General features: G+C 35.4%; 1 protein-coding gene across 1 annotated transcript in view; it reads right to left on the bottom strand.

Annotated features, from left to right (window-relative positions):
• Positions 1–15462, bottom strand: part of LOC103695874 (cycloartenol Synthase-like) — a 72713-nt gene that overhangs the window by 34555 nt on the left and 22696 nt on the right. The window contains exons 6-8 of the mRNA XM_026800692.2: positions 14084–14250; positions 12964–13152; positions 11499–11612 (exon numbers count right to left, since the gene is read on the bottom strand). Of these exons, the coding sequence (XP_026656493.2) occupies positions 11499–11612; positions 12964–13152; positions 14084–14250 (470 nt within the window). The remainder of the gene's footprint in view (positions 1–11498; positions 11613–12963; positions 13153–14083; positions 14251–15462) is intronic.

Below are 15462 nucleotides of genomic sequence, written 5' to 3'. Positions count from 1 at the left end.
GATTCTATCTAAGGATGATGTCGGTAAAGGGGAAGAAGTCAGGCCATCAACTGAATGCAAAATGAGACTTTTCATCACATTATTAGTTGGATACTGTTTCCCAAAAACAAGCCGATTTGATCATGTATCTGAAAGGGATATTCTAATAATGCACAACCTACTCAGAGGCTACCATTGAACCTTCCTTCCATGATGATGAGACACATGACAGATCTTGGACAGAGAAAGGGAGCATCACTCCTTTATGGATGGTTCTAAGCCTTATCTTCATTTGTTATGATGTCAGTACTCTAGGAGAAGCTAAATGGAACTCAAGCACCTGACATCTATAGTGAAAAATCATTAATAAGAATAGGGTTTGTTAAAGCTAATAACCAGTGGATTCATAAAGAAGAAGAAAGACAAGAAAAACCAAGGAAAGAGGCACACAAGGCCAGCTAAAGCAAGGCAAGCTAGTGCAGGACCTTCTCAGAGGACATCTAGCACTAGTGGCAATAAGGAGAAAAGGCACATGTTCCAGTCTCTCAGACTTGGGAAAGAGACCAATTGAAGTTTTTGGGGGATCACATTCTGCAAGGTTTTTCCACTCAGGAGTACGTTGGGAACCAGTTTATGATCTGACTGTGATGGTGAAAGAATAAAAACTGAGTGGAAAGTTTAAGAATACTTGCTGCACCCAATAAAGAAGACTTGGGAGTTATTGGAAGAAAATGCTAGGCAACAGGAACTGAAATCCACGGGTCACTACAGCAAATTAAGGAAGGAAACTCTCTGTTGACTGCATCCCTCTTCACTCTAAAATTCCATAGTCAATAAACTTCTGGGGGACAAAGGAGCCGATCAACCTGGACCATCTCTTAGGTCTAGATTTTTTATTTTTGCCTAGACTGAAACCTTCTCCTATCTAAATCTGAAACTCTTTATCCAAATGTTTTCACATTGTTTGTCTTTCATTTTGGACAATTACCTTCATGTAAACATCATCCCATTCTGTAAACAGTTTTTGTGTCAATGATATGATCGTTTCTTGTGTTTCAAATGTTTGCATACTTTTGGCTCTACATTTTGATTTAATCTATTGTCAATTGGCTTGGTTATCAATGAAAGTTGGTCCTTTCACTGAAATATGTCTTCACTGCAGTTCAAGCTTGTAATTTTGGTTTGGTCTCCAAATCTCTGATACATTCTTAAGTTAACATGCTCTGATACATTTACAAAGACATCCTCCGATACATTTACAAAATAAAAAAACTCTGATACATTTACAAATTAAAAAGCTTTGATGTGTTTAAAAGAAGCTTTGATGCATTTAAAAGAAGCTCTAATACCATTTAAAAGAAGCTCTGATACATTTAAAAGAAGCTCTGATACATTTAAAAAGCTCTGATACGTTTATAAGCTCTGATCCGTTTATAAATTAAAGTGCTCTGATGCTAATCAACTCATCAATTACTTGCCCTAATTGCTGCCCTGATAGCATTACCATCAGATTTGAACCTTCTATTTATTATTCTCTTAACTCTTAATGCCTCATTCATGAACTGAAAGTAGAAAATTTCTACCCCCTCACCCTTTTGTTGATGACAAAAAGGGGGAGAAGTAAAAGAATTTCAAAAGAGGAAGAAGTAAGAGGTAAAGAATTTCAAAGAGGGAGAAGTAAAGGGGTAAAAGAATTTCAAAAAAAGGGGAAAAGAAAAAGAAATTCTTTGTGGAGAATAAGTGGTATCAAGAATTTTAAATCTCCTGCTCAACTTAAACTCTTATAATAAAAATGGGGAGAAGCATAATATACTTGATCATATTAGAAAGGGGGAGATTTTCTCATAAACATATAAAATCACATATTGAAAGTTTTAGATTCAATAATGCACATGTCCTGAAATTCTGAATATTTTTTTTGCTGTGAACCTTATTGCAAAAGTGCTCTGAAATTATTATAAAATTCTTTTAAACTTAATAGTTTTGTCATCATCAAAAAGGAGAAAATTGTTACCCTAAAGGATTGATTTGATGATTACAAAAATATTGAGTTAAATGTGACTCTAATGATGTTGGCTTAAATGTGAAGGTTTAAATTTCAAGATGAAAATTGCACCTATAACTCCAAAGAATCAAAAAAACAAATCAAGAACTCTAAAAATTCTGTCTATAAACTGAGTGTGCCAACCATTATATTAAAGAGTCGACCCTTGTGTAGCTCAAGAAAATAGAGAAAAATCACCGCCTAAGACTAACTAGATGAGCCGACCTTGTGTTTAAAGAGCCGACTCGTTATCTACATGAGTTGACCCCCGACATTGAAGAGTCAACCTTTGGGCCTAGCGCAGAAATTTTGTATGGATTGAAGGAAAGAGCCGACTCCTATGCCTGGTGAGCCGTCCCCTTCAGCACATTAGATGACCCCTAAACTTGGAGGAACGACCCTTATTACCCTGACAGCTCCAACGGCTACTTTCAACAGTATTTTTACTAGGTGCCAACGAATAGTTTTTTGGGTCTAACAGCTAGTTATACTTCCTGCTCAGGTAGAAGCCCATAAATTCAAAGAAGCGCCAAGAGAAACAAGAAGCAGAAGGAGAGGAACAAGAGAGAAAATCCAAAAACAAAGAATCCAAGCTTCCAAAGATCAAATCCTCACAAGAGAGCCGTAAAAGAGAAATCCATCTGTGAGAGAATCAGTAGGAATATTCACAGCAAGTTGCTGCTGTGCAATCAAGACTTTCAGCTGCAGCCAACAACCATCTTCAAAGCTTCTGATCCTCATTTATATTTTTATTACTTTGAAGCTTGTTTACTTAGTCACAGCATTTATTCTTTGCTTTAACTCAGCTGTAACAGTATCAATTATTTTTGAAATTGGTAAAGGTTCTTTCAAACTTGAATTGGGAAGTTGTTGAATCAGGAGTTTCAACAAGGGTAAAGGTTTTGGTTGGTGAACCTATGAAAACCGACTAGGTTGTTTGTGAGCTCGAAAAATAATGTGTAAAGGTTTTGGTTGGTGAATTTATAAAACCAACTAGGTTATTGTGAGCCCAAAATAAATGTGTAAAGATTTTGGTTGATGAACCTGTGTAAACCGAATGGGTTTGTGTGATTCCGGAAAACAAAGGGATTAAGGTTTTGGTTGGCAATCCTATGAAAATCGACTGGGTTCGTTGTGATACTGAAAAAATAACGAGTTGGATTGTGAGCTCGAAAATGACCGCACTGTAATCAGGGAGATTATTGTAAAAATTTTCAAGAGTCTTGGGAAATGGATGTAGATGCGGGTTGCATCGAACCACGATAAATTCTCTATGTTTGTGTGTGTGCTTGTCTCTTTACACTCTGCTCTTTAAACTCTACTATTATTCATTAATTACTTCAGCACTTATATCTTCCAAACTGAAATCTTTATTTATTCGCTGGCATCTAGCAACAAATTTTTAAAACCCAATTCACCCCCCTCTTGGGGGCTGCATATCTGGGGCAACAATAATAATTTAAAAATATTAACTACAAGGCAATCAAATCAGCAAATTATAATATATATATAATATATATTGATAATTTAAATTAAAAATAAAACATAAAACACAACAATAAAGGAAACTGAGTACTCTATGCAAGGCATAATTTAATCAATATAGGTCTAACCTAATCAACTATGTTTTTGAGTCTAAAATTTTGAATTGGAACTAGACTTGTGTATGTTAAAATGTCAGAAGAGGGTTGGATTCCAATATAGTCATGGCACGTAATAGATCTAGCTAGGATTAAAATTTGAACTATGGTTGAGTTATAGTATAGGGTTTAGCGTAACTCAACCAACCTAATTTGATTGGATCAAATCTGTCTTGGGTTTGAAATTTGGATTGGGGATGGCCTATATCTTAATTAAAGGATTGAATCAAGTTGAGGTTGGACATTTGATGGTTGGGCTGGACATGCTTTGCCCTAACTTAAACAAATCCCAAAAATATATCTACATACAAGGAGATGAACGTCCAAGTTGAAGGAATGATATATTTGTCACTTTCTTTCTTTAGCCCTTTTGTGAATTTGAGGGAGATGATTTCTCTTGTATCGATTTAACATACATAGAGATTTGACTTAAATCAATAAATAAGTCTTTTATAATTGATCAAATCTAACATTGACGGAAGTCTCTTAGAATGGTCAACTTAATGTAGAAGAGCTTAAATAAACCTAACCTCAAAATCTCTATTATTAAAAGCAAACTTTCAAGCAATGCATGAAGCTCCGCCCGAGAGTTGTTAGTTTTACCATCCAACCACAAGAATGGCACCTGGCATGCAATTCTAGTTTACTAAAAGGACTGCAAACAACAAAACCCTCTTCCTTTATAACCTTTCAACCCTAAATTCTAAGCAAAATTAAATCTAGACACATCCCTGCAACTCTTTTTTTTCAAAAAATATAGATATGCTAGACTATCTTGTTAATGGTTGGCCAGAAATTTTCAACTTTCATCAAAAATTAGGTTAGAAAGAAAATGAAAATGTGCAACGTTTCACTATAAGTGTGGCACCTCAAGCTACTAACATTTCACATTTGAAGTAGTCAAGTGCTTAAGTAGCATAACTTGCATTAAAATATCTTTTACATTCTTTAGGCAAAAATGTCTTTTATAAAAGACTTTCAAAATACTAAACTAACTGCAACACCTACAAGCAATGTAAACAGCTAGTATGGGTGCAAAAGGCCAAATAGGAGCAAGCCAGGCTAGGTGTAACACCCAGCCCAATTGGGTTACACCCTAGTGTAAAAAGCACCGCCCCCCACTCCCCGCCGCCCCCCAAAAAAGCCCCGCCACGCCCCGCCCCGCCCCGCCCCACCCCCCACCCGAAAAAAGAAAATAGAGAGGGCATTGCCCTGTTCCACTTGGAGGAGTAGACAGACTCTTACTCTATCACGATCTCCAATGGAGGCTAGAAAACCCGGCCTCTACCAGCTATTTAAGGATCCTGCCAATGGGGGACTAAAACATTGACACTTGATTAGTCCTGAAGGGTTATGTCGCAAGAAGATGCACGACATACCGCAATAGATATACAGTCTCGAAAGACTTTGCCACAAGATGATGCACAACACACCACAAGAAGATGCATGATATCATGATCCAGCCACAGAAAAATATGGTCATAGCTCATAGCTCGATTTCTGATAATGATGCATATTTGAATTTGATTTCGAATTATTGAATTCCATATACTTATTTTTCTATAAATGATTATTTAATTTAGTGCTTGATTAGTCTTGGTGATCATTGCTTATTGGGTTGTCTAGCTCATTGTTCTATATTTTACAGTTTTTACATATTCTAAGAACTAAGATGGTACAGAGTTATGATCGGGAGAGTGACTAGAGGAAATTTGACATCTTAAATTTAAATCAGGATTTGACTAGAGTTTGATGTAAGATTTTTTGAATATGACTGGTTTATAAGGCATTAAAATTTGGTTCTAATTATTTATATTAAAGTTTGAATGTTGGTTATTTGAATTTATTTTGTTGCTTGCTTTATGATATCATGATAAGATACTTGCATACTTGTGGGAGAGTTTTCTATGAATATGCGGCAGTTGCCGTGACTCTTAGCTTGTGATCTTGGGATGGGGGCATGACAAATAAAATGGTATCAAAACATAAGTGGACAAATCATAATACGTAAAATCAGACATAGAATAAGTATAGGTGCGAAGACACCAGAAACATTGAGACGCTAATTTATATTGATTTATGTAGAAGTTATCCTGGTGCCAAGTAGTATTCTGGTTGAAGTTAATTAATAAGATTAGAGAATATTAGTATTTTAAACCAGAGTGCATAGTAGAAGTGTAGTTGTTTGGATTATTTTTAAGCTGATCAGAATAATAATTTGATTCCAGGAGTGCTATATTGAAAGACTTGATTTGGTTTATATGTTAGAGGTGGTTTTTATTAATGAAAGTAAAGTTAATTAAAAATTGGAGAATGAAATTACATAGAAATATCTTTAGCTCTTTGAAACTATAGGTACAAAATTTTGGAGTTGAAATTTTTTTTGGAGGCAGTAGATTGTAACGCCCAGTCCAATTGCATTAATAGAGAACTAGCCCCCAACCCCACAAAAAAAAAGAGGGCAATGTCTTGTTCGACTTGGAGGAGATGGACTCTTCGATCCCCAATCTTCAAGGGGGGCTAGGAAACCCAGCCTCCGCCGACTATTTAAGGAACCCACTCTCCCCATCATGAGCCTCACCATCGGTCTCTAAGCCTTGCACTACTAGAAACTACCATCAATTTCTCTTTCATCCTCTTCTTCTTTTGGAAAGACACATCACCATGTCGGCCGCAAAACCTCATTGGAGATGAGGTATGAAACCACCCCAACCCTATGTATTTTCTTCTCCGGCCTTCCCCCCCCTTTCTATTGAGCCACTGCTAGTTGGATTCTATCGAAAAATCACCAAAAATCGAGCCAAGAACATTGCCCATATTTTTTCTTTCTCTTATTCTTTTTCGGTCATTTAGCCCACCGGAGTCTTCACCGGCAAGCGCCCTCAATCTCTCCCCTTCCGCATTTGGCCTCTAGCCTTTGCCAAGCCTGAATATTGGCAAGCAAGCTGGGATCCAGAATCAACAGAGCCCAAGAGATCCCTGCTCGGCTTTGTTTTTTTTCTTTCTTGCATTGCTTGGCTATCGTGCTACTGCCATGCTTGGCCGCTGGTCTTCCATGTAGGGGTAGAATTGTTTAGGTGGGAAGATGTCCAATGGTGGGATGCAATATGGTCTATTTTAAAATTATTCAGTTTTGTTAAAGTATTTATGAGGTAAGTATTGTAACTCTATTTCTAGATTTATCAATAAATTATAAGATTATTATATTAATAAATTTTGAATCATACTATTCATGATGCATGAATTTGGATGAACGGTATTTTACTGCTGAAGATATTTTATTTTACAATATTATGATGATGTATGATCTCAAGATGGATTATGCTTAATTGATTTCAATATCACATGATTTATTGTACTTTTGTCAATTGAGATACGAACAGCAAATTATTTTGAACTCTTAGCCTAACTATACAACTAGTTTTTTAAATTAAAGTTTGAACATTGGTTATAAATTTATACTGCTGCTTACTTTATGATATCGTGACGCAGATGCTTTACATGCTTGCGGAAAAAGTTTTACGTGGAGGTATGCTGGTTAGTTACATAACCCCGTTGCAATCGTCAGGTCCGAGGGAGTGTAAACCTAAGCTAAAACTTTAAGCCTCATTTTATAATCGAAATTGATCCACGAAGGAATTCAACCAGAGCTCGATGCTTGGACCACTTTAAGCACTACATTAGCCAGGGATGGATAGGGTCCAGCCGAGTGAGACCTACTATATCAAAAAGCCGAGTTCGAATGCCAAACTTTTAGAGGCCATAACTTGGTCATACGATGCCCGATTGAGATGTTTTTTTTTTTAAATTGGGTACCTTTTAGAGATTAAATTGGGATAGACATTCTACCAGTAGACCCCATAATAGGTTGGTCAAACCAATTTTTTTTTTTTGGGGTAAGATTTTGATTGGCATAGCTCTCTATCCAACAAGAATTCGGGTAGAGCGATAAAAGACAGAGTTGATGTAGGAATGTCTATTTTAGAAAAAAGAGTCCTACTAGGATTAGAAAGGAAATCCAGCCTAAATTATACTAGAAAGAATCTTATATTATAAATAGAGGCTATGTACCTTATTTTTCTGAAGGATAAATGAAAGAAAAGGAGACTTGAAGCCCTACTTTTGAGATTTCTCTATCTTTTTCTCGTTAATCTTTTGAGAGATTCGAATTGGAGAAGATAGAAGAAAATCATCTTTCTCCCTCATTGGATCAAGTAGTATCAGAGCTTCAGTCCTTTATATCTATGGGAAGCCTCTATTCATGGTCCAAACATGCGAGCAATATAAGCAATTAGGAGAACAATTATTTGTGCTTCAAGTACATCGAAGGACAAAGTGAGTATGGCTGCTAGTTATTCCTCAATGGGTGATGATGAGACGAAGAAATGTCTCATGCAACTAGAAAAAAAGATTGCCCAACTCACCGAGATCGTCTCGAGATTGGCGATACCATCATCACAAGCAGCAGTAACTCCTATTGCAAAGCTGTCTCCTATGGCTTGAGATGAAGAACCACTGTCCAGCGAGGAGGATGAGGATAAGTGACCTACAGGTTGAAAAAATATCTCTCTTCAATTGTTTAAAGATGAGGCTCGAATCGAGATCCTTGTATATGATGGCGTAGTTGATGCGGAAAAGCTACAGTTGGCTTAGACCAGTTAGAGACATATTTTACAATCTATGGATACTCAAGCATTCAGAAGGTAGCTTTTTGCCCATCTTAAGCTTTCAAACCATGCTCTTACCTGGTGAAATTCATACATAAGGAACAACGACTGTTTCGAATCTGACATGGAATAAATTCAAGAGCCTAATCAAGAAAACAACTCTACCCAATCTGCCACGAGGAGAATTGGTGGATCAAGTGGTAGATCCTATGGCGAAGTATGATCAGTCTGTCTAGGACTACCACACCACTGAGTTTCACAAGCAAACAATCTCTCTCGGAATCTCCATCGACAATGATGCAGTTTATGAAATACATCGGAGGTCTCACAAGAGCATCCAAAGGAGCTAAAACTCTTCAAAGCTGAAGATATTAGCGAAGCTAGCTTGAAGACCATAGGGATTGAGGAGAAAGAATCAGCCTAGAGAAGGTAAAAGGGTGTCAAGTTTAAGAAACACAACAAAAAATCAAACCAAAAGAGAGAGCAGAGGTAAGAAGCAAGCCAACACGACTTCAAAGAAATTACTGCAATCATTGTGACCTCTCTGGACATACTAAGAAGAAGTGTTGGAACCTCACTTCGAGGAGCGCTGAGCTCGAGGATGTAGACTCCAAATTGAGCCTAATGTGAGGAAACCCGCGACAATTATTAAAAGCTGATTAGAGGTGTGAGAGAAACTCTTTCACTTGAAGATCCAGTTGAAACAAAACATCATTGGAGGCTATTATAGATCCTAAAAGCCAGAAGAATCTCATCTCTGAAAATCAAATTCATAAGCTAAGATTGCAGACCAAGCCTCATCCACGTCCTACCCTCTTGGTTGGATCTAGAAGACATCAAATTGGAAGATTACGAAGTAGTGTACCTTCAAATTTGCTATAACTGAGAGGTATATATATCGACGAGGTAACTTGTTAAGTTGTTCCTTTGAATGTTTGCCTAAGTATCTTTCAAAGCCTGTACCTTTGAGATCGAGATGCAATCTTCTACCGGCATCCGAAAAAGTATCCAGTTCATGAAAGATGGGAAGAAGTTAGATCAACGCCTCCAAAATACAAGAAAACATAGACCTTGCAATTGCCCTGCCCAAGCGAAGCAACTTGCTAATGCTTGACATAGGTTTGCGGTAATCGGTCCAAAATTCTAGATGCTACATATGAGAGGCCAAGCTCTCGTTCTTTAGTTCCACTGACCGATCTACCCTGATCAACGATTGAGGAGTCCTCCGTTGTCATCATCGACGAGGAAGGATAAGAAAGGAGCGTCACTACCATGAAGTCCAAAAGGAGCAGAGCTAGTGGTTCTCGAGACTCGAGAGTAAAAGAAGAATCTAGCCAAAAATCATCTCCAAGCAAAGCCAGGTGGTTCAACTGCGAGACAGAAAAGTAGCATTTCTCCCACCTCTAGTTTTGATTTAGCGAGAGCTAAATCTCTTAAACAGGGGGAGCCCTGATCCAGAAGGATCACCAGACTCGATGTGAACCATTTTGACCAATACAAGCGGGGCTAGACAGGATTCAGGAGCGAGACCCACCATATTGGAAAGCCGAATTGTATGCCAAACTTTTAGAGATCGTAACTTGGTATACGATGCCCCATTAAGATGATTTTTTTTGTTTGAAATTGGATATCCTTTCGAGAATTATAACTAGGAGGTTGAATTAGGATGAAATTCCACCATTAGACCCCAAAAGAGGATAGTCAAACCATCTATTTTTGAATAAGACTTTGGCCAGGCATAGCTCTCATTCGATAAGAATTCGACGGAGCGACAGAAGACGAAGTTGATGTAGAAGTTGAGATCTACCTTCTCGAGATTTTTAGCTCTTATCTATTAGAAATGTCTATTTTAGAAAAAAAAAAGTTTTACTAGGATTAGAAAGAGAAATCCGACCTAAATTGTGTTAGGTCGGACCTTACATTATAAATAAAGGTTATGTATCTCATTTTTTGAAGGATCAATAAAAGAAAAGAAGACTTAAAACACTACCTTCGAGATTCCTCCATCTTCTTCTAGTTATCTTAATTTTGAGATATTTAAGTGGAGCGGGTTGAAGAAAATCTTTCTTCTTTCCAATCGGATCACAAGTCGAGTTTAAGCCAACTCATTTAATTTTGATTGAACTTAAGCTATTTTATGAACAACTCATTTAAGTTATATAGTAAAAGTTCTAATTTATTTTATTTGGACTATTTTTTTTAATTATATTTTAATCTTACGGTTGAAATATATTCTACTATTCATTAATTATGTTCATTTATAATAATAAATATAAATTTGTTATTATATTGATCATAATAATAATGGAAACAATTTAATTTAAATTATTTATATAAATCGAACTGAGAATGAGTGAGCTATTAGCTCTAGTTATACTCACTTGCTAACCAAGCTAGCCAAATTTTTAGCTGAACATTAGCTGGCTATGAATAGCCTGCTTGTTTGACAGTCCTACAAGCCATCTCCCTTTTATTTTGTTCTTTTTTCTTTTATCTTTTAAGTGCAATGCCATGTGATATCTTCTCCAAATGTTTATAAGTTTGACATTACCATTAAAAATCTTAAAATTGAGGGGTTCAAGTAATACTATTGGTCCTAGCTTTTAGTTCGAGAGTCATGATATCACAATCGAGGTCATGTAGATCTTAAAACAATGTCTACCTTTATTTAATAGTCCACTGCAATTTGAGTCCAAGTGCTTTAACATAGGCATGATTTCTTGCATTCAGCTCTTGTTGATTGCTTAGGAAGATAGTGTTTTGACATGGGGCTTAATTGACTGATATGATGATTAACCTAGATTCACATGGGGATTACTTAGCTTGGAAATGTATTGCCTAATTGATGAATCCTAGCAATACATTGAGAGGATGCCTCAGGTTTACCAGGGGCTTATCGGACCTCTGTAATTGAAATCTCTGAAAGCCATTATTGCCCCGAACTCAAGAGTCTCTATGAAACCTATTATTATTTTTATTATATGAATTAACTGTAAGATTTAAATCCACAAGAATTTCAAACTAGGCAAGTGTCATGTTAAGAACTAGTCTCTCAAACAATAAAGTAAATCAAATTCAGCAAACATGACATGAGGAGATGATGCATATCACTTATGTTTATGAGTGGACATATATAAAGGCAAGTTCAATTTAAAAATTATTCTAAACCTTTATTTTCAAGCCATCTTCAGCAACCCATACGTAGTCATCAATTCTTGCAAGGTGCTTCTTAAATGCCTCTGAATTTGGTGCTTCCAACCAGCACACAACCATATTTAGTGCCTGTAAGTTTAAAGATGCAGTCCACAGCTTAGCATTATCAGCTCCATGATGGTATAAGAACACAAATCAACCCTATAACGTTGTTTTTTCTCGCTCTTAAATGATATTGGTGCATATAATACAATTTATTGTAAGTGGAAAGAAATTGATATTCTTACAAATATGGCAACTTAATAGGGAAAAAAGTTAAGAAGTATTGTTAAAGTGGCAAGTTACATCTACTACAAGTTGCGAATGAGAAATATGTGTGCAGTGAGACATTGTTGACTAGAACATCTACCTAGAAGATCCTCTTTTACTAATATATGGCATTGAATCAATTATTTTTAAGAATGCATGTATAATTCTCACTTGAGTACACATATATTGAGCTTCAGGTACTACTAGACTAAAGATGATAGCGAAATTTACTATCAAGAGGAGAGAAGAATTAACATGATACTGCATGAATCTGGATTCCAAATCACTATCAATCTTATAATATAACCTCCAAGATATAAAGTAATAACACTATTTGATCAAACATCCAAGAGGAAGAGGAGGTAGAAGGGGAGGAGGACTCCTAAACTAGCACATCAAGTGTTAAATAGGCAAGCCTATTCTTAAAAAAGAACACTACTCTGAAAAAAGAACACTACTCTTAAAAAAGAACACTACACTTAACATCAGAACATCTATCTCCATCATGGATTAAAGAAAGAAAAGAATTCCTAAAGGGTTTCACTTGTGTTAGTTTGTTTTGTGTTGGTGGTCTGTAGATGCATTTGTTTGGAGAGAGAGTTGCATAATTCTCTTTCTTAACAAATCTTCAAGTGTGACAGAAATGCTTGAGATGGTTATTAATTATTTGATAACTGAAAGTCACTTGCCACTAGAAATTACTTATAGAGTTTAGAGAAAGTTTGGATTCTTTTGGCTCCATTACTTTGAATTTTGAGTTGTAATCCTATAGCTTACTTTTCTTTCCCCCCTCCTTTTCGGAGTTCCCTTACATATCCTAGTGCCTTTTCTCTTCAAAATAAAATTGGTGGCTAAAAGTTGAAGCCACAAACTATTGCATAAATCATAAGTTGTCATCTAATTATTTAAGGATACAAATATTGGTTATTATCAGCAACTTGAGATATTAGCTATCTCTATGAAAATGTTTGGCATGGCTCATGCAGAAACCCAATCAAAACTTCCACGAATCTAAGTGAATTTTTGAAAAAAAGATCCTTCAAATAAATTTCTCATTATTTTGTCGTTGGCATGATAGACATGAAGAGCCCCTTCACTTTGCCTTCCATGGCAAAATATAGTAACTTTTAAGTAGATAAAAAAGAAATGATGCCATTTTTTTGGTGCTTACCTTGTTAACAAAACCGAAGCAAATATACCGAGTATTTTCGTCTTCATAATGAATGTGTTGCAAGACAGTGTTGAGAGCCTTTTCTCTCAACTTCTTGCCGGGCCAACTTATGAATATTGGTTCAACGACCCTTTGAAGAAATGTAGAAAGGATATTTTGCACCAATGAAGTACGATTGTATGAATCTTCCTGCAAAGAGAAAGTCAAGAAACCTTTAAATCTACATAACATTTTAGTTTATATTTAACAATACAAACTAAAAATTAATTTGTCATATTAGAATTCTGCTATAATGCATACGGTTATGGAGGATATTTCTTGGCTGTATGGAATCTAATTTTTCACTTGTAATGGTTTATTTGTTGAAACTATAGAAATATGAACATCTTGGAATTCTTATCTTCTCATATTATGACTAATATAAGGGGTAGTAGAAAAGAAGTAGATCATGCAAAAGAGCTGATTTGCTTTTCAAGAAATGGCTAGCTTTTATCTATAAAAGCCAAAACATCAAGGGCTCTTTCTAAACTTTTCTTTTAGTAACTATGAGATTTTTAGATAACACAGAATCAAACATTTATGATACACAATCTAGCCTACTCAATCTTTCTCGACTAAATTTTAGACTCAAAAAAGACTTACCAAGTTTGGACTAGTTGCCCACCACTTGCTTCTCTAGTCTATTGAACTCAAATGGTAATGATTATGGTGTAGCCTAATATCCCATAACTAATTAGTTTGCCAACTAGTTGAACTGAAGTTAATATAATATAACGAAGATGATTATAAAGGCTATGCAGCATATCATCTTTTCTTGTCAAAAGGCAACTTTTATGGAGTTATCTAAATAGTTCTTTAGTCATATTTTTTTATACTAGTAGTCTTAACTAGGAAACATGATTAATGTTTCAATTTGTTGGTTTCACCTATACACAAGAGTTAAATATCTATATAATTTGAACACTATTGGTACAAAAAATTATGCAGGAGCCACTCATATGTAGAAGTTAGTTATTTATTAAAATGTTAGGCTTATCAAAATGATTGGTTAGGAGGAATCCACAACAAGCCAATTTTCCAAGAACGTGAAAACAAAACGAAGAAAAATATATATACTAACTTTAGCGGATTGATTATAGGTTCGCTTCCAATCTATAACATCATAGGAAGTAGTGTAAAGCTCCTTCCTTAATGATAATATCGTTGGTGTAATTGGACCCACAAATCGCTTTGCATATATATATGACATGGCCGCATAAGCTGTTCGGCAAGCAGAGTACATTCGTCCTGCAACATGAGAGGAACAAAATTTATAACTATAGATTAAATAAATAAATAGTGGAAGTAAACTAAGTTGCATTAGCAAATTTGACATGTCAAATTCTATGTAGGTCTTAGTTTCAAGATGAATGTTAAAATCCATCCATTGTCCTATATATCACTATCAGGCAATTTGCATTTGTTGGAAGCAAATTTAAAAAGAATACCGTCCAATATGGCTCTATGTGGCTGCATTTTCTTAAATAATAGTACAACTATTAGGAAGGTACATCAATATACTAAGACAACCAATGTGCCAGTTTCTTTACATGTTAATTGATCACACTACTTGAGAAGAGAATATGACACAATAACAATATAATGATTAGTACTATGTGCATGGACAAAGAAAAGCAGAAAAAAGAAAGAAAAAGAAGAGAGAATGTAGTTGTTCAATTAGATAAATATGGTTATAATTTTCTTCAAATATCAAAAAGTAATTATCGATAAAAATTAATGTCTAATTAGGAGTATAAATATGTTCACAAAGTGCTGATAAGCTAGGAGTATAAAATATGTTCACAGTGTTGTATACCTTTTCAAGTGATAAAGCTCCATCAAAAAGTACAATGGTAATGACTACAAAGTGCATATACTTGTCAATACAATGGGAAGTCACATGTAAATCCTAAAGGAACAATGAAAGATAAAAGATTAAAAATATGAACTCAAAAGGAATTAAAAACAAAAAATATATACATAATCAATAGAAACACCCTCTCCTTAAGGGGCTCATTCAGACTCACTATCCTAGTAAAAGAGCATTCATATCAAAGCAACATATATAGGCTAAACATAATAAACCTTCACATGAATTTCATATTCATTGCATTCTCTTGAGTAGATGTATGCACATATATATACTCTCTTGTGTCATACATCTAAGTGGTACTTAATGACTTTATAATCATAATGTTTTGATTTATCTACATATTCAAGTTTGTTGACCCAAAGATTGATTATGATGATCACAAAATCTTAAAGTATAATTACTAATGGTTGTGTTGCAAGAAGAAAGATAATTTGTTATGCAAAAAATATAGCAAGTTGGAAGAATGCAAGAAGGCCTCAAAAGTTCTCAAGAAAAGTTGGAAGAAAGCCACACTTCATTGGCCCAAGTTTCAAGTACAAAAAATTCAAGTTGGAGGGACAATTCAAAAGAAAAATTCAAAAAAACAG

This window comes from Phoenix dactylifera, unplaced genomic scaffold (genome assembly GCF_009389715.1).
Source record: "Phoenix dactylifera cultivar Barhee BC4 unplaced genomic scaffold, palm_55x_up_171113_PBpolish2nd_filt_p 000319F, whole genome shotgun sequence".
In the NCBI taxonomy this organism is placed as follows: domain Eukaryota; kingdom Viridiplantae; phylum Streptophyta; class Magnoliopsida; order Arecales; family Arecaceae; genus Phoenix; species Phoenix dactylifera.
Note: the sequence above shows the minus strand (reverse complement) of the source record. Positions and strands in the feature narration are given on the sequence as shown.